The sequence below is a fragment of the Python bivittatus genome, unplaced genomic scaffold (assembly GCF_059951505.1).
Source record: "Python bivittatus isolate LINGU-HERP-01145 unplaced genomic scaffold, Pbiv_v1 ctg000480_np1212, whole genome shotgun sequence".
NCBI lineage: Eukaryota > Metazoa > Chordata > Lepidosauria > Squamata > Pythonidae > Python > Python bivittatus.
Genome location: NW_028277075.1, coordinates 98,214,082 through 98,234,612, shown reverse-complemented (window position 1 = coordinate 98,234,612; position 20,531 = coordinate 98,214,082). Strand labels below are relative to the sequence as shown.

Genomic DNA, 20,531 nt, shown 5'->3' with positions numbered 1-20,531 from the left:
ATTTGCCCATCTAATCCAGCACTGTATAGTCCAACTATGAGTGGCTCCTTAACAAAAATCTGCCTATTTAAGTGGAGATGCCAAGGACTCATCCTGGGATCTTCAAATACCAGGCATGTATCCTGACACTTTTTGAACACCGAGATAATGATATTATGAACATATGCAAAAGAATTTGGAAAAATCCTTGATATAAGTACCTGTATAATATGTTAACATTATATAAACGTGGCATTAATATTTCTAGTATTCTATTTATTACAGACGAGTAAATTCATATTTATTATTCTATCATATGGCTATTATTACATTAAAGGCTTCTGATACAAATATTATTTGTATAAACTTCTTAAAATTTACGTGTAGATTAGATGCAAGACCAACTATGTCTAGAGAGGGCAGACGAAGTAATATGTTAAAGAAGCCAGTAAAACAAGCTACATGCAGACATAATTTCTTGTTTCAGACAGAAAATATACGTAAGTTTTTAAGATTTGCTCACAAGACAATGTAAAGATAATGGCTTTATAAAGTTTTACATGACGATAATATTTTAACACGACTCAAACCACTTTGTGCTTTTATTTAAGGCAAAAATACATCACAATGTTTTTTTTAAATGGCAAGCCCACATGCATACACACAAGGGATGTTGTGTTTTAGTTCAGAAGCTAAAACAGTATTTCAGGATGTCTCTGGGCGTCTGCTGCTCCGCTTGGCACCTCCTTAGAGAAACAGCCTCTTTTCCTAGGCTCGCACAGCAGCTGTGTGCCCCAAAGTAAATGCACATTTGAGTTAAGGAGGCACCAACGGGGTGTGACAAGGTGCTTTGAAGTGAGTGCTGATGCCCTGTTGTGACCGTTGACTCAAATGTGTATTTTCAAATGTATACAGTGGTACCTCTACTTACGAACTTAATCCGTTCCGTGACTCTGATCACAAGTCGAGTTGGTCGCAAGTCGAAGTAAATTTTCCCATAAGGTTCAATGTAATTACCGTTAATCCGTTCCGGCGTCCGTGGACCACGCATCAGGGGCGGAAAAACGGCCGCTGACCACGTGGCAGGGCGGAAAAATGGCCACGGACCATGTGTCAGAGGTGGAAAAATGGCCACGGACCACGTGGAACGGGCGGAAAATGGCCACGGACCATGCGGCAGGGCGGAAAAACGGCCGCAGACCACATGGCACGGGTGGAAAAAATGGCCGCGGACCACATGGAACGGGTGGAAAAGGCCGCAGACCACGTGGAACGGGCGGAAAATGGCCGCGGATCCGGTTCGTAAGTTGAGCCGAGTTCGCAAGTAGAGGTAAATTTTTGGGGCCGGAGCTGATCATATCTTGAAAAATTCATAAGTAGGGGCGTTCGTAAGTAGAGGTACCACTATATTTGCATGGTTACTACTGTGCAAGCCCAGCAGAAAACCCCGTTTCTTTAAGGTGGTACTGACAGGAACATCATTTATTTGTTTGTTTGTTTGTTTGTTTGTTTAATTTGTATGCCACCCATCTCCCCCAACAGTTCATGCCCACACTGAACTACCTTTTCAGCTTTTCATCTGAAACAGAGCACAGCCATAATGTCAGTGTATGTTCATGCATGAACACATACACACACACAAAGCGTAACAGGGCAGAAAAGGGAAGTATTAGAAAACAGGGTTAGTCTTGTAAAATACTTAGTAAGAAGGAACCTACAGAAAAGCTTGATTGGCCCATCTTAAAGTGAAGCAAAGGGAATAAAAAAGAAAAGGTTAACAGTAATCAACAAAATCACAGGACATTTAATTTTTTATTTAAACAAAACAATGATAGGACTTCTTCATGTATTACTATTTTTCTACGTAGAAATAATTTTATTCATTATTTATTCATTTTTTGCCTGTCTTTGTAATCTGGCTAAGAGGAGTACGAGCAAATTAAAACACAGAAGCAAAATATAAAACGTTAAAAGCATAAATTAAAGTTTATATTATACTCAATTAACAATTACAAGCCTGCAAAGGAGATGCATCTTTATAGATTTTCTTAATACTACAAAAGTGGCTTAGTTGTGGCGGCTAAAGAGGTGTGTGCGTGTGTGTGTGTGTGCATGCGTATTTATTTAACCTCCCTTCACCTATAAGGCAAAGATAGGGAATCAGTTCCAGAAGTTGCTTTATCATGTCCATCATTCTTGACCAATGGCCATCTGGCCAGAGTTTAATGGGAGTTTATCTTCTGGGGGGCCACAGCACCCCACCCACCCACTCATGCTTTATGGCAAAGTATATTTTCTTGCACCATGTTATCTTAATATATTACCCTGGCATTTAATGAAGCATGGGGCTCTCAAGAATCTTCTACTGATGTCACCTAAGCAGGCATCAAGCAACATAGGACATTCACTCTTCTTTCCTTTGGCAATTTAGCAATTAACAACATTTAGCTTAAATAATGTAACAGCATTAAGCCATTGAGGTCCATCACATGAAACAGTCTTTCCACCAATGTCTACCCTAGACAAATCTCTTTTGTGCTTGGGCCTTGGAAAACAGAAGATTCAAGTATTTTGAATAAAGTTCTTAATAGCTGTCATTTTCAAGTCACGTATTGAGCATGACACTAGGTTCAGAGGCAAATACAAAATACAAGTGTTCCAGCTATGCCTAAAAGAGGCTGCAACATTTATGAATTCTTGGAGCGCTTTTCACATTAATGAGCTTCTGCCCCAGGGACTGAATGGATTTCAATGGGCCAATCTGAGTTACACTTCAGTCTCTTCCAAGTCACACTGGACACAAAGAAACTGTATTAATTATAGCAAGACAATACAGCATTAGCAGGATGACTGGTCATCAGATTTACAGGGAGGACTGTGACTAAAGATTAAGCCAAGCCAATGAGTGGAAGCTGGGGGAAAAAAACTGGAATAGGATGAATAGAGTTGCCCAGACAGTGAGATGCCTTTTGAGAAACCAAAATTGAATTTCTCTGGCCAAATGCACATATACTATCAGAAGACGAACAAGTGTTGGATTAAATTCAAGAGAAAGGTGAAAGAAAGCACTTACTAAAATAACTTAGATTTGGCTAGCTGACGCTCCAGTGGTGCCAAATTAATATCCCAATGGGACACAGGCATCCAAATGCTGTTCTTAAGTAAGAATAGCACAAAAGTCTAAAAAAATAAAACATGCAGGTTGCATGTCTGAAAAAAAGAAAAGAACTGGATCCTACTGCAACCTTTACTTTTCTTTAAGAGGAAAATGGCACAGACAGAACTAATAAAAGGTAAGAATCATTTGTCTGTTTTCAAAATATATTACGAAAGGATACTGAGCTTTTCTCAATCTAATGTAATTTTTTCATGGCCCAATCTATACACTACAATCTGTATTTACTCATTTCATTATCTCCATTCACAAACAGCATCATTTTGGAAGTGCTTCGCTTCGGAGCATTTGGTGTGAGTTAATAAACTTCAAATCTAAAGACTGTCCTGCTGATTCTAACAACGTGAGCACAATTTTCTTTTAGAGGACTAAACTTCTAGGAGAGAAATCAGCATATCCTTCACCTCTTGTATCATCAATATAGCGAGTTTCCATTACATTGTTGTAATAACACGGAAGAGCAAATGGATAGATAGATAGCATGGATAGATAGCATTCTCAAACAAAAGACACTCCACAGACAATCTGTCTTTTTCTCCTTAATAGGTCTTGTTGCTGAAATAAATAACAGAAGCAGCAATGGAAAAAAATGGGAGGGTTGCAAGTTGAATACAACACTGTCCTCTCTCTCTCTAATAACATTCCTTAAGAAGACAAAGTGACAAAAGACAAGAGAAAGACAACAGTTATCTAGATCTCCTGTAAAAGTCTGAATCAGGTGGAGCAATTCAAGATTATAACTTGGATGGACTGGAATAGGTAAAACAGTGCTTCTAGTATCACGAATAGCAGAAAAGCTCCTGCAATGTTAATTAAGTTCAGAAATACTTATGTATTCTGAAACTGAGCTTGGAATGCTGATTGGGCAACATTCTGATATAGTCATCAGGGAAGTATCCTTTGTAGATAGGTTTCGAAATTCTGTATCATGGAACTGCATTAGGGTGCTTTAAAAAAGTCCCACTTAAGCTTAATAGCACATATGAGCTATTATTTTTTCAGTTTTGGCAGACAGAAATAGAATAAGACTTTCCTCCTTCTGATGCATTAAAGTTTTTCTGAGATCTACACTACATGTGACAGTTCAGAAGTAATTATTTCCTGTTTCCTCCTCACTTCAAATGCAGCCATTTGCATTATAACATGGCACAGAAGACTTGCCTGTGATGCACAGGAGAGAAAAGGGGATTCATAACCCTTCACTGGGGGCAGTTTTTGGTTTAGAATCTGTATCCTATCTGTAGCCGCAGAAACCGTGCTCCCGCATCATGCTTTCTGCTACTTCTTACCTGCTAATCCTGAGTTGAAAACAACTGTAGGAGAGGCCATCCCTGGAAGTGGGGGTGCTGATGGGGGAGGTGGGATGGGGGGAGCTGGCACTGGTTCTGCAGCCGGACCAGGAAGAGGTGGTGGCGGTGGCGGCGGAGGAGGCGGCGGCGGTGGCGGAGGAGGCATTGGTGTTGCCATGGGGCCATTTTGCACTGTGAAATGAAAAATATACACAGCATTTAGAAACATTTCATTAAGTGAGTGAGGGGGTTGTTCCTCCGCTCCTTAAGGAAGCATTGGTTCACCCCTCCTCAAGAAACCATCGCCGGATCACACCATGCTGGAAATTTTCTTTCTCCTCTTCAACATTTACATAAAGCCGCTGGGTGAGATCATCTGCCACCATGGGGTGCATCAGTACGCTGATGATACCCAATTATATCTTTCTGCCCCTGGTGGATTAAGCAATACTGTTGATGTTCTGTCCTGGTGCCTGAAGACTCTGGGAGTCTGGATGGGGAACAACGGGCTTCAGCTGAAACCTGCTAAGACTGAGTGGCTCTGGCTTCTGGGGCCCTCTGGCTCAGGGACTACGCCATCTTTGGTACTGGATGCGGTTGCACTGCCCCAGACAGACCCCATGCGCAATCTGAAGGTCCTCCTGGACTCATGACTCCTACTGAAAGAGCAGGTGGCAGTCACGGCTAGGAGGGCCTTTGCACAGCTTCATGTTATGCGCCAGTTGTGCCCGTTCCTGCACCAGGAGTTCTCCTCACAGTCACTTCCACCCTAGTCACCTTCCAGACAGATTACTGCAATGTGCTCTACATGGGGCTGCCCTTGAAAAATATTCAGAAGCTTCAGCTGATACAAAATGTGGTGGTGTGGGCAGTTATGTGTGCCTCTAGAATGGCACAGGTTACACCTGTGCTCCATAAGCTGCACTAGTTATCAGTTTGTTTCCAGATCCAATTCAAGGTGCTGGTTTTGATCTTTAAAGCCCTTCATGACATGGGGCTGGGTTATTTGAGGAACCGCCTCCACTCAATTACATCTGTCCATCTCTTTAGGTCTGGTAGAAGAGGTATGCTACGGGTCTCATCTGTGGAGGAGTTACATCTGGCGGGACCTTGAAGATGGGCCTTTTCTGCTATGGCTCCCACCCTGTGGAACATCGTTCCTCATGAGGTGAGATTGACCCCATTCCTGACATCCTGCCAGAAGACCCAGTTGTGCCATCAGACTTGGGGATCTCAAGGAAGTGGTGAATTAGCATGATGGCTGTATGGCCTATCCTGATAGCTCTCGTTGCTACTCTGTCATTGGTAACTTTGACTGGTGTTTTTAATTGTAGAATGCTTTTAATAGTTAGTTTTTATGATGAGTTTTTATTGTACACCACCCAGTGTCATGGTCTGTGAGATGGGCAGCTTTATAAATGTGATAAATAAATAAATATTAAGATATGACAGAATTAACAGAAACAGGACGTGTTCCCTGAACTGTAGGCGCTCCTGATGGAGAGCCTTTCTCTGTCTTGTTCACAAAGTAGAAAAATGTCCAGATTGATGCTATTTTGATTGGCCTCCTAATGGCTAATATAACACATTGAACCTAATCTGCACAATGGCTTGCCTTCCCCATCCTGGAAGGACACATGTTCATAGTTAAATGAACATAACAGCAGAAGGGAGGAGACACAGCAGCAGCAAAGGAAAACTGGGCACTTAGCAGTCTTGGCTCCAGTTTTCAGCCTTCTGAAAGCGGCACAAGAAGGAGTGGGAGGCAATGCTTTGTTTTGAGCTAAATCCATGTCAACTGTATGATGGTGTTGTTGCATTGGTGCTTATTACTTTCAGAATTCACAAATAAAATGCAGCTAAAGACATTCAATGGCATTTTTGGCTTATGTTGTCCCAAGAGCATATCCTCCGAATTATTATGGTAATATCACAAGATATCATGTTTTCTAGATCATCTTAAGTCAAACAGGGTTCAGGCAAAAGACAACTTCCCCTTCTCTGAAAGTAACTTAGCTTCAGAAAAATGTAAAAGTCCTCAAACCCAATGCTACCAGTCTTGACTAACCCATTCAGATTGACACCACTTGTAAATTTGGCTTATAATTTATCTTCAAAAGAAGAGAAGAACCACCTGAAAATAACATCTGTGGATTTGGCCTATAATATCTGTTCAAAGAATATAAAAAATGTAATCATTTCAGGTCAAGGACACCTCTCTCTTTTTTAATGCTATTATTGGATAATGCATTACCTATACAGTGGCAAGAAAGAATTACTACAGCTGCTGCTGTACGGTAAATTGTAAGTGCAATCCAGGGCAGACTAAACTCACCCAGTCAACAGCTCATTCTTAAAGATAGTTGCTTGAAGGTAGACCTTAAAGGTTTGAAGAAAGTACTTGAAAGTAAGAGTTAGCAAGGGAACATGGTACACTTAATATATGAAACACTTAACTCCCACTTGCTTCAAAAGAACTTTAACAATGCTAGGTTGCTGAGAATGGTGTCAATTCCATGGGAAGTCATTAAATGTTTAATGAACCAATCATCGTGACCTTATGTTGGGTAAGTTCTATTCAATCCTCAATTAGCCCACTTTTACCTGTTTCTGATTCTGCTGCTATCAGTGGCAGAGGTGGTGGCGGAGGTGGAAGTGGAACTGAAGACCCAGTGTTGGCAGACCCTCCACAAATGCTAACTGAACCTTCTGATCCTCCTGGTGCCATCCCGGAAGCCACCCCAACAGGTAGGATGTTGATGTCACCATCTCCTTTCTTCTGAATTTTAATGGACCCTTGCTTCTCCAGCTCATGGATCTTTTTCTCTAGTGTTGACTGCCGCTGAATGGCTTCCTCTTTTTCTTTGACCATTTTTCTTAGTGTGTGAACTTGTGTATTTGCATCTTTGTAAATTTCCTGTGAAGGAGCCCACAGAAAAAGAATTCATTTGAAAGATAAAACAGTGTCAAAGAAAACATGGGATTTCCAATAAAGTCATTACCTGGGAATGTATTGTGATGATGGTTTTCTACCTAGATAAGATAATGATGACCATATTCATCTGAAGTAAACACAGGTAACTTGCCTGGCAAACTACTTCAGCCAAGTAAATCACACCTTCCATAAAATGTTGGGAATGAAACTGCCTCACTTCTGTTGGACCTATGATTTTTCCCTCTTCTCCCATTCCATTAGATATGCCTACACACTTCAAGCAAATGGGAAGCATCGACATATTATTTGAATATGTTCTGTATTTAATTAAATGAATCCATCTAGGATCTAGAGAACAAGCATACCCAATGGACAATACAGAAACCCAGAGCTGATCCAAAGGGATTTATGTGAAGTCTAAAGCACTTCTACACATACACACATACAACTGAAGTTCCCCAGTTTCCTGTTTTGAAAATAGAGTCTTATATTGCATCAAATGGCTGGATCAAAGGGAAACATGTTGTTAATAAGCTGCGAGACATGAAAGAAGACCTTTATATACTCCTTGGAATTACAAATTACAATCATACAAAAAAGGCAGAGACATATGCATATCTTCTACATATTAGCAATTGCAGAATGGCAGATAGATATGCTTAGACAAAAGAATAAAGAGATTTAGATCTTTAATGGCACAATACATGCATGACTTGGAAATACATAGTTCCTATATAGTGCAAGTACAGTACTGATCAACTATAAGCAATTAGAGATACAAAGATGCATCTTGAAGCAAAGCTATTGAACATTAAAATCTGAACTTTCAGAAAACTTACTCGAACAACATCCAGTTCTTTGTTTCTTTGCATAAGCTGCTTTTCCAGTTCCACAATCTTTGCCATAGCTTCATTTTCTGTGTCCTGAAGTTTTTCTGATAACTAGATATTATTAAAATGAATGATTAGTTGGTAAGAAATCTCACAGTGAACAAGTAGTTTGATCTGATACAACACATCTTCCTAAGTCCTTACAATAATTGCAAGTTCCTAGTTATCTTTTTTGGGCAGTGCATTTGAGATAAAATGTTTTGAGTTAGATTAAAAAAAGAAAGATCCAAACATTTACCAAGTTCTTTAGATTCATCATACATTACTTAGGATGCAGGTACATTTATTAGGAAAATAGATCTCCTTCTGTTTCTGGAAAGTTTCCATTTTTCTTAGAACAACTAATTCCCCTCTTGGTCTGAAGACCTCCTTTCTTCTCCCCATCTATTCTGGAACACTATTCTAGAACACCAGACATCTTGGAGCTGGTGCCAAAACTGTTTAATTATACTGAATTTCAGCATTTAGATTAACTGGTCTATTGATCCTCTATGGTAGAAAGGTTGGAGATCCAGCATCTCTTTAGGATTCTCTTGGTATGATTTTGTTTTGTTTTGAGTTCTTAGTTCAAATTCCCAGAAAACCTCATACACCGGAGGAAAGAAGTGATTACTGCTCTTTTTAAACTAATTTAAAGATTTTTCTTTGTAATACTGTGCTTTAATTAATATTTTTGTTGGTTTTGAAAGCTATCTTGGGATGTTTTCTGCTCTGAAAGACATAAGTTGCTCAATTACTTAAAATAACATTCTTAATGTGAGGACTCGATTTCAGCTACATTTGTTCTGTAACAAGGAGAACACTATGAATGGAGCAAAATATGTAAGTTCACTACAGAAATTAATTTACTTTTATTATACCATAGACTATAACCATTCAATTTAATTTTCCATTAACTCATTCTGCAGCATCAGTGTAGTCACTGTACTGCCACTTTTCCCACTCTTTGGACAACTGCAGACACAAACCAAGAAGACACAGCCAGAGTTTCATGCTATACTCAAACAAATACTGTATAGTCAATTGCTTTGAACTAAGCCAGGATATGAAGCTGTGGTTTGGAGCTGGCTTCTGCTTTCTGCCTTGTTTGGAATCACTAGCAGCTTCTGGGCAAGGGAAGCAGATGTTTACTGTGGCTTCTTGGTCTGTATCACTGCATGCATCCTGGTTTGTGTCACTTTGCTGCAATGCAACCAGATTTATATAACTGCTATGTTTCCAGCAATGTGCTGACCTGTAAATCACAAACTGAAATGATTTTACTGCACTAAAAAGCTACAAAGATAGATAGGTAGACAGACAGACAGACGATTAAGTGGCGCTATGCTCATATTTTCTGAGTTACCATGTTATCCTTGAGCCTTGATCTCCACAAAACCAAATAATAAAGTTCAAATCCATCCATTCCACTCCAGCATAATCTCTATTGCTGAACAAAGTCAAATGCGTAAGCCATGCCCTTTTATTCTGGCTCCGATTTGCAAAGTCTTGCTGAATATCTGGGGTTAAGGGGCTTAGGTGCATACTTTTAAGCTATGAAATAGTTGGGTATGTTCTCTGCAACTATGGATTGATATTCAATTAGTGGGGAGTAGAAACAGGTCACAGCTTTGCTGGTGCAATTATTTTTCCAAGTGATTCCACCGGGGATTGCAAAATTGAATACACCAGAGTTATTTGGATCAATGATCTACTAAGAAAAGAACAGTTCATATAGTGTATGAAACAGGTTTTAATGGGCAATAGGAGACTGTAGAATTACTAAATATTTGGGGAAAGGAGGAATTGCCAAATATTGCCCCTTCCCAATTCTACCACCATAAAAACACAAGAGACATGCTGATCAGACCAAAGATCTATCTAGTCCTACTTTCACACTTGGCCACAAAGACCCAGGATCTGGGTGAAATAGCAGCCATCTACCTGTATTCCACAAGCATTGGGATCTGAGGCAATGCTATTTTTTATAATAGAGGGAATATATTGTTTTTATTGTATTTATATATTGTTTTATTGGCCAATGATATGCTTATCCTCCCTGATTTTGTCTAATATATTTGCAAGGGTTTCCCATCATCATTATACCTTCTACAACCATACTCAACCATGCGCTGCGTGAAAAATTGCTTTCTTCATCAGCAGGGGACATTAGATGAAAACTGTCATTTAAATTAAATGGAAGCCAACTATCCAGGGTAAAATTGCCTTTTCTGCAGCTTAGTTTTTTCTGCAGCTTAGTTTTTTTCCTAGTTCTTATTCCTAGTTATTAGCAATAACTAAAACAAACTAAGCAAAAATGTTTTATCAAGAGAAACAGGTATATAGAAGAAAAAGTACATTTGTAATTACAGCCTAATGTGTAGAGACAATGGTTTTTATAAAATATATTTTATATATTTTTTCTATAATATTTTTCTAAATTAAAAAAAAATCTGCATCTTTTTTCACAAATCCCCATAATAAATATATTTAAAGGAATGGAATTGATACTAACATGAGATATATTTTCTTCCAGTTCTTCAACTCTCTCCAAGGCAGCATTCTTGGTCTCAGCATCTTCCAGCAAAGCTCCCACATCAAAGACATTGTCCAGGTAAGCCTGTATTTGCACCTGCAGCTTATCACTTTCAGTGTGTTTCAGCTTCTGGAAGGCCAACAGCAAATTAGTCAATGAATGAGAAAGCTATTAAATGAATTTGGCACCATCAAGCTTCTTAACATTGCCACATATTGCTATATAATGTTGATGTAATTAATGAAATGTATTTATTCATTTAGTATGGAATTTCTATCCCACTATATCCTAATAACGCTAGGACTTAAAGTGAATATAAAACAACATCTGTATATAAAAATAAGAGATTGTCTCCAAAGGTCCATTTAAAAAGGGGAGGGGACACTGAAAGCTAAATCCTGCTTCTTCTAGCAGTCATTAATATAACTGGATTCCTGCCTGCTGGTATAGAAACACATCAAGTTCCTAGAATTCAAGGGAGGTCTTTAAAGAAGATAATACTTGGGAGCATAAAAGACTCCTTCCCCCATCCCAGTTCTTCCCACCAGATGTACCAAACCTACAGAATCATCCCAGCTCACTGAGCACTAGAAAACATTAAATTGGAAAAAGTAGATTTAAAGCATCCACTTGTTTTCCCCCCCTTTTGCATAAAAATCTGCAGAGAAATCTCGAAAGTATCACAATCATGGATGGTGTTGAGAGTATCAGAAGACCTTTTCCATCATGAGTCTATGTCAGGCCTATACAACATATGGGGGGAAAGGGCCACATTGATAAATTAAAAAATCATTATGGCTACCGATTAGCTTTTAGTGGCTAGAGGAGCAGCAGCAGTGCTGGACCTGGTGGCAGCAGTGAGGCTTGAAGGCATTGGAGGCCTTCAGCAGCGCATCTTTGGGGGCAGCAGTGGCAAATTTATTGACTTCTTGAAAAATACTGGTGGATTACACAAGGCTGCTTGGAGGACCATGGGCCTTATGTTGTACAGGCCTGGTCTATATCTTTCGGAATCCCTCTTGCTTAATATTAACATATGCATACAATTAATATATACAGTCTAGATTATATTTTGTGCTATTTTATATGTTTACTGGGGAGGAAGAAACATTCTGGCTGCCAGGTTTCTAACCTCACTTTACTTTCTTGTCCTAAAATTCCTTTGTGAAACTGGAGTGTACAAAGCAAAGTGTTGGTCCCTGGCACTTTATTTACAGGGAACATCAAAGTTTTGGAATATATTAATTTTAGAGAGAACTTTATAAAATGGCTAAGATTGATTTACACTTCACAGAAAGCACCAATAATGGTTAATGGTGATCTAACAAAACCCTGTGAGATACAAAGAGGAACAAAACAGGGATGCCCACTGTCTCCTCTCTTGTTTATTTTGTTTCTTGAAATACTGAATAGAGTTATAAATAAGACGAGAGAACTGTGGGAGTAAAGATTAAAAAAAAACTTATAAGTTAAGGGCTTTTGCAAATGACTTGGTATTTGTTCTGGAAGATCCTTTAAAGGGAATTGAAATATTAATGGGCAAATTAAAAGAATTTGGTGCATTTGCAGGTTTCAAGAGTAATAAACAGAAGACAAAGATGTTAACAAAAATATGAAAACAGAAGATCAAACAGAATTGATGAATTAAACAACTTTTAAGATTGAGAAGAAGATAAAATATCTGGGTGTCACTATAACATACATGAACTGAATGTTGCTTCAAAATTACTATGTTAAGACATGGAATGGAGTTAAGATGGGGCAAAGTGCAACTGTCACTGTTGGGGAGAATTTCTGTGATAAAAATGAATGTCTTGCCTAGAATGTTTTTGTTTCAGACAATATCTGTTTTGACAACTGATGCACCATTGCTAAAATTACACCAGTGTAATTGCTAAAATGTATAACTTATTGAAATCTGAAACAGAAGAACAACAAGTGGAAGAATGTATGATAAAGTGGGCTAAACATTTTGGTCATAGTATACAGATGGAATAATGGGAAAATATGTGGTTGAAAGGACTGAAATGTACACTAAGTTATAATCTTAAAGAGAATTTTTATAAAATGATGTACCATTGGTATACGTCACCACAGAAATTGTGTAGAATGTATAAAGGCACTTCAAATTTATGTTGGAAATGTGAACAACATGAAGGGACATTTTATGTTTGGTGGATGTGTAAAAAAGCTAGAAAATTCTGGATTCAAATATACACACTGATTCAGAGAATTTTAAGGATTAATATACAATTGAGACCAGAGGTTTTTCTTTCAGGATTGATGGACAAACAGTTGGAAAAAAGTCACAGAACTTTGTTTTTGTACGATAACCGCAGCGAGATTATTGTATGCACAAAGATGGAAAGATTCGGCACTGCCCACAATGGACGAATGGTTGGTGAAGATGATGGAACTTGCTGAAATAGCTAAACTGACTTCTTTGATCAGAGAAAAGACAATTATCTACATTTATTGCTGACTGGAAACCCCTTATGGACTTTTTGCATGAAACAGAAAAAAATGAACTTATGATTTATGGCCTTGATTATTAGACAGGATAGATTATAGATAGAAGAGAGTTATGTTATAACCATAGCATAAGAGGTAAATTTATAGTTGTACTTATAATTGCTGTAAAGAAGATCAGAAGCCATGTTTTGTATCTTTTTTCTTTCTTTTCTATTTTTCTTTCACTATTTTCCTTTCTTGCATTTCTAGCTTTCTCGCTGATTTCTTTTTCTTACTTTATATTAGTTTGTATTAGTTTTTATCTTCCTTTTTAAAAATCTTTAATAAAAATATATTTAAAAAAACAAGGAACACTGCAGCATTCTGAGAAAACTGGCAGCTATTTTGTAAATAGGCATGCCCACACCCCATCTTCAGAAACATTTTGGGAGAGCATCCACAAAAGCTTGTCCAAAGTGTCTACTCCCCCCCCCCCATCTCTACTGCACATCATGCACAGCAAACTACAGCGTGAGAAGGGAGAATTACTGAGAACCTGACCCAGAGAAGAAGTGATACCTCCTTTCTCCTAAAAATCTGTGCCATTCCCCACCCAACTCCTTTTAGTAAAAATAAATAATATTTATTTTTTATTTATTAAGGATCTGCCACATAACATGCTGCTTTCTAAGAAGTTTCCATTTAGCAGAGCTCCAAGTGTCTCGAAGGTTAAATAAGGGTGGTTTGATTGCACCACTTATTTGTTCCCAATTTGTGCATTTTAGTCAATAAAACAACAACAACTATGTAGATTACTTAATTAGACTGATCTGATGGGGTATAAAATTATAAACAGGTGCTTATTTGGGATCACTCACCTTGAATCTATCACATAAGGACTACAGGTAGACATTAATTTGGTTTTTGTTGTTGTTTGCAGTCTGAAGAACACGACTAGCCATACCACCCTCCCTCCCTCAAAACTCATTCATTCTGTTAAATAACCAAATGGCAAAACACGCTTTTTCACACTCACTTTATTCTGTTTGGAGAAGAATGTGTGGACTTAGAAGCATAATACTGACAAGCAAGGGGATTTGCTCTTACCTTTCCTATGGCCAATTTCCTTTCGGCTCAATTTAATGCATGTTTACTTAAAAATAAATTCAACGTGAACTGCTCTCAGTTGTAGTGTGCAAAGTTACATTGGGAAGTTAGGTGTGGTAAAGTTCAAGCAATTTCCTTTCGCTGACTCAGAGAGGGTGCCATATAATTGATTCTGATAATGCCTGTATTGCAATGTGGCAAAAATATTTTCCCATTAAATAGAATCTACCGAGGGTTAAAAATACTGTATCTTAGAATTTGAGTCACTCAAAGTGGTTCACCATTAGATCCTCTGTTTTTTAAAGAAACAAAAGAAATTGGTGGGCAGGAACTTAGCATCAGAAGGAACGTATTATATAACATAAATATTCTGGTCATAGTATGTGGCAGTACCTCTGACTATTTTATATAATGGAATAAAAAAGCCAAAACACAGCAAGAGCGGCTGACCTCTTAAGCAACCAAAACTGCTTTCATTTCATGCTACAAGTTCCTAAGAACTGATACAAGAGGAAAAGAAAAATAAGAACATTTCAGATGGAGAAACGGGCCATAAAAGTTTAAATGTAGTCATTGCCAGTTAATTTCTAACAGGTGTAAGAGAAAAACTTTGGGCTGCATCCAGTGGTGCATCTGCTTACAGATTTCTGTTAGCCCTCCAAAGGATCCTTTGATGCAAACCTGGAAGATGTGGGAAGTGGTAAAAGGAGAATGAAGAAAGGTTTTATTAATTCCCAACATGTCTTCTAACATAATGCTCAACCAACCAAATAAATAAGTAATGTCAGGACTGTAAATAATCTGTCACAAGTTGTTGTTTTTTTTTAAGATATGGATCTATAAATTGGTTGTTTAGTATGAATTTGGTCTTTTTTGCACACCGGCAGACTAACTTACAGTTCTGATTTAATCTGCTGTCAGGTTTCCAGTTATTCTACAGGTAGAAATACAATTCCATGGGGGGAGCCAGGTGGGGTAAAACACTGCTTATCTGTAAATGTGCATTCCCATGTTAGGGTGTTCCTGTATGTCTGCCCAAGCCTGATCAGAACGTTTACATCTGAATGGTTTTGGTGGATACCCAAAGTAGAGGCGGCTCTTTCTTCAAAGCACACCCATTACTTTATCTCAACCCTCAGAGATCAATGCAAGGCAGTAACAACAGGATGACCACCTATGTGAGGATGGAACATGGGTGATGTAAATGCATGATGACTATTCAAAAGACACATTACCTATTCCAATATCCAGGGCTATGCACTGATCTTGTATATGTATGATAACAGACATATCTGGGATATGTGGCCTGGGATTTTGTACAGGTTCAGAGAAACACACTATGTTAGAGGTGATGGCTACCTGAACTTTTGCATCACAGGAAAGTACACTGATGCACTGAGGCATCTCTGACTGTGCCCGTGTGCTTGGGGGAGTTGAACAATCAGCTCTCCTGACAAATGCATTCACGGTGAGTAATTTGGTAGGAATTCCAAGAGAAAAAGAACACCTTTGCTTTAGGTTGTGGGTTGACCCCATCATCTCAGACTGGATTTGAGGTGGAAATTTGCATTTCCCCAGACTAAAGAGGAGCCAGAAAGTCCAAAAGAAGCCAATGCTGCAAGCAGTACTTCAGTATAGACAAGCATAATCTGCTGCTGTGGCATTGACTAATGAGTATCCCAAGAGCTACTGAGTGGTCTGTTCTGCTGGATGTGGCAACATCCAAAGCCATGTCCAAATTACTTGAGATAATGCCATGATCTCAATATTCTTCTCCTGCGGAAGGAATGCTGGAGCCTGCACTGAATCTCAGAATATGCCTCCATACTGAAGTGATTTGGTAGGAATTAGGCAAGATTGTCTCAAACTCACAGAAAGAGAAGATAATGTGATATTTATATCCAGGTGTTCAGATAGTGCCACACAATGAGCCAATTGTCCAGATACAGAAAAATGTAGGTCTCCGGAGCATAAATATTCAACTAGAACCACCATGGACTTGAGAAAGACTCATAGAAACATCAACAGAATGAAGGGAAGGATTCTGAAATGGAACACCAAAATCTCCTGTAGCAAGGAAAAAATCCTGATAAAACATCAAATGATGATGATGATGTTTCTGATGATTTGGCAGATGGTTTATAGAACTGTAGGCGCTCCAAAGCTCTACTGACAGAACTGGTCCCTATAGGTGAGCAGGGCATGAATAAGACTATACTATTGCTCTATGGAATTACTGCAAACAAATAAAATCCTTGAAATTCCAAAGATGCATACAGAAGCATCTCATTTTAATGAAAGGCATAACAAAAGGAAGAATAGCAAACAGAACGATTTCATGAGAAACAGGTTGAGTGAAGCAAATATCCAGGAGAAAGAAAGGAAGAAGGGAATGTTCTTTCAGCCACTTTCACTGTAGAAGAAGAAAGGAAGTGAGATAAAAATGGGAGTGGTTCAGTACTTGGCGGTGGAGGAGAAGTCTGTCCGAGTCCATAATGTATAGTTCAGCTGTAGATTGTCCCAAAGAGAACTACAGAGGTGTGCAGAAACATCTATTGTATGGCACACTGAAACCATAATGAAGACAGATTACTATGGAGTCTTCTAGATAGGCCTCCATTCTGCTGAAGTCTTAAATTTCTTGCATATCAATTTTAATTATTTGTTGAATATGTATCCTGCTGTTTCTCCAAGAGCTTAAAGCAGTTTATATAGGGATTTCTTTTTTCCTTTACAACAACCACCCTTAGGAAGGGCTGAGAGACAGAGACTGGCTCAGAGTCAACCACTGAGTTTCCATGGATGTGGGGAGGTTTCTCCAGTCTTAGTCCTAGACCAACATCTTAACCTCTACACAACATGCTTAAATGTTCCTGGCCAATGAAGGCAGTGCATGTGCTTTGCTTTTTTTTGGGGGGGGGGGCAAGTAGAATCTTGTCTGATACTGTAATAGTCCACAACATATATATCTTACACAAATGAAAAACATACACAGTCAGCGTATCATGTTTATTTTCAACTGCACAATGACAATAATAATAAAATCAGCAGATGGTTATGCCTTTATAATACAGTTTCTTTGAACTCAGTTTCTCAAATCCTATTTCCTGCAAGATGAAAAAAGAAATAGCAAACAGTATGAATCCCATAGTTTTACTTCATGGGATATTTTCCCCCTCATCTGGATTGTACACTTTATATTGTGAATGGCCTATCTTAATCATTCACAAGCCACATCTGAAAATCAAAGGTTAAGCTACCTTAGGGTAGTTTGCTGTGCCAAAATAATTCTCAAAACTAAATGTTTAGATAAACTATGCAGACATTCTGTTATGAATCATTCACTTAAAACCATGTAGGTATAAATGAGAAATCCAGACCTTAATCCACATTCTTTAAAGAAACAAAAAGAAGGATTTGCTGAACACACTCTAGCTTGCAGTTCAGAAGTACAACACCTGCTTTTCCTTTGGAGGGTCCCATTCCTAAATACAAATCACCAGCATGTTCTAGCATGGCAGAATAACCTCATTTGAAACCCTGGTTAGCCACTGTCAGTGGATGCTCCCTAGATGTGCAAGGCTTCCAACTCCCAAATTGCCAACCAGTGTGGTAAAGCTTATGCTATCAGAGGGTTTAAAAGTTAAATCAGCGAATCTGGAAGGCACCAGGTTGCAAAAGACTATAATAAACTATACAGAATTAGATGAACCAAGCAAAGGGGGGAGAGGAAAAGTGGAGGACATAATGAGAAAGATCAGTATAGTCTACTTATGTTGTGTTAAGTGGTTTTCAAATGAATGAGCTTCTGAAGCTATATCTTCCTCTCGACTGCAGTTTCTTAGTCACATCCATATCATCATTTGCTCATACTACTGCTATTACGACTGCCTCTAAATCACTGCTGCCAAGAAGGCAGTTACCAACGATGAGTTTTGTAGCAACCACAGGGACAACAGTGAGTAAAATGCTCAGAGGACAATGTCTGAGCACTTTCTAACTCTTCTTTCTGAAAAAGGATCAGCAGAAAAGGCATGGGGAACTACCAGTACTCTTGAAATGAACCCAGCTGTACCAGCAGCAATCAGTGAAGTGGAGATGCATGTAATACAAAGTTCCCTGCAGCACAAGGATGTACAGCATATGGTTTCATTCACTTCTCTTGGCACTATAAATGGGTGGCCAGTCACTTCCTTGTAAAATGCACACACAGGCCCACTTCCAATTTTGCAGACAGGGTAGAAACACGGAGCGTCCAACACACAAAAAAGAGCACCAGTTACCCAGATGAGTGATAAACAGGGCTTGAAGCCATATCCTGGCATCAGTGAGAAAGAAACAGCGGAAAATAAGGAGTCCATGAAGATGATTTTTGCAAAAGGAGAAATCATGTAACTTGTCTAGCACTGTATCTGCTTTTTAATAGTGATGTTTCTAAGAAAAGGCTACTTGAAGAAGTACCTGATAAAATATAAGATACAATTCTGTACATACAAAGGTCAATCCTACAGAGGAAAGCTAATGCAAAAACTTAAACATCTATTTAAGACTCCATCCTCCACCCTTTGTAAGAGTAGAACAGGAAAGCGTGGTATGTGATTTTAGATTTGTCTGTTTATTGGATTATTTTTGTAACATGATTGTGTTTAAGAATGGTCAATACTTGGCAATTGCTGAAAATAATGTAAAGTAAAAACAAAGAACTCCCTGTGACTTCTTTTAATATGGGAAGTGACAATTCTTTCTCTGTGTGATCAGATCCAAGTACAATACTTAAATGCAGGTAGTCCCTGGGTTAAGAATGCCCAGTTTAAGGACGACCCATATTTAAGAACAGAGCCTATTGTAGCAAAATTCAAGTTAAATACACAATGATTCGAGTTAAATACACAATGGTTCAAGTTAATTACACAATACTACTTATACAATATTATACAATAATACTGTTCTGGCTTACATACAAATTCAATTTAAGGACAGACAGAGTGTACTCACATCCAGATATTCATCAAGGCCTAGCTTTGTAAATTCATACTGGAGATGAACTCTGAAATTCATATCTTCTACTGAGTGTACTACTATGTTGATGAACTGCATGCACGCCACCTGCAACAGAAAAAATGGTCATAGAAAGCTGTCATATATACCTCTTGGATTTTACCAAGATTATGCCTGACAGTTGGGCATAAGAGAAGAGAAGCAGAATTATAGCAAATGCAGTTAGAGAATCTTTGCAGAAATTATATTTGTCTAGACCAGTGTTGTCCAAACTTGGCCACTTCCCCTGCTGGCTGGGGAATTCTGGGAGTTGAAGTCCATTCATCTTAAAGTGACCAAGTTTGGACAACACTGGTCTAGGCTGTGCCATAATCCAGATTCCAAGCTAGGAAAAGACTCGTTTCGTTTAAGGGCTTCCTGACAAATGCTATGCACAACTCACACACTTTCCAAATTACATTTTGCTCTTCCAATTGGGATCACTGTACAGGCCTATTTCCAAGTGGGAAAGTGGACTCCTGAGCAAAGGCTGATCAACCCAACTCAGTATGTCCCATGGAGATGTATTCAGTGGGGTATACTCCCAATAAGTGAGCACAGAACTGCAGCAACCTTCTCAATGTCCACTAATCTGGCTTGCTGCATTTCACCAAAGACTGTGGGTGCTTTGTAATTCTGCAGTAATACTGATCAAATGATAACTATAATACTCACATGAATAATTCAAAGTTTTAAACTTCAGGAGCTTCAACTTAAATATATTCAGTTAAGTGGGACAGCAGTGTCCAAAACAAAGTCAAGAGGCATAGCCCTCAGGTAAAAATCACTAAAAAAAACTTCTTTCTACTTCTCTAACTATAGGACAACTGCAGAGAGGAATGGGGGGAAAAGATGACAGAATCATTTAAATGTTTCTGTAAATCAGGATGTTACTTTTCTTGATACACTAGACAATGACAAGTCTTTAAACTTCCTCTCATCAAAGCTTCCGTTTCACTCTGCAAACTCCTGCTGCAAATCTGAAACCTGACTTAATACAAACCAGTACAGCAAGAATGAATGATCTGGGTCAAGTAAGTGGCTGCTCTAAGGGGGACAAATCCTGATTTCCAACCTAATCATGCACCTCAGTAAGGAGCAGGCACTGTGGCCTACTAAAGCAAAATATCTGGAGTGTTTTAAAAGCACCCCT

At 38.6% G+C, this 20,531-nt stretch overlaps 1 protein-coding gene across 9 annotated transcripts in view; it reads right to left on the bottom strand.

The window, feature by feature from the left end:
• FMNL2 (formin like 2) overlaps positions 1–20,531 on the bottom strand; it is a 198,608-nt gene that overhangs the window by 23,214 nt on the left and 154,863 nt on the right. For all 9 annotated transcript variants that reach the window (XR_015797239.1, XM_088146559.1, XM_088146556.1 and 6 more), the window contains exons 11-15: positions 19,337–19,447; positions 10,763–10,912; positions 8,218–8,319; positions 7,048–7,360; positions 4,444–4,635 (exon numbers count right to left, since the gene is read on the bottom strand). Coding sequence is in view for 8 of the 9 variants with exons in the window: in XM_088146559.1 (XP_088002685.1) it covers positions 4,444–4,635; positions 7,048–7,360; positions 8,218–8,319; positions 10,763–10,912; positions 19,337–19,447 (868 nt within the window). In the remaining variant the exon portion in view is untranslated. The remainder of the gene's footprint in view (positions 1–4,443; positions 4,636–7,047; positions 7,361–8,217; positions 8,320–10,762; positions 10,913–19,336; positions 19,448–20,531) is intronic.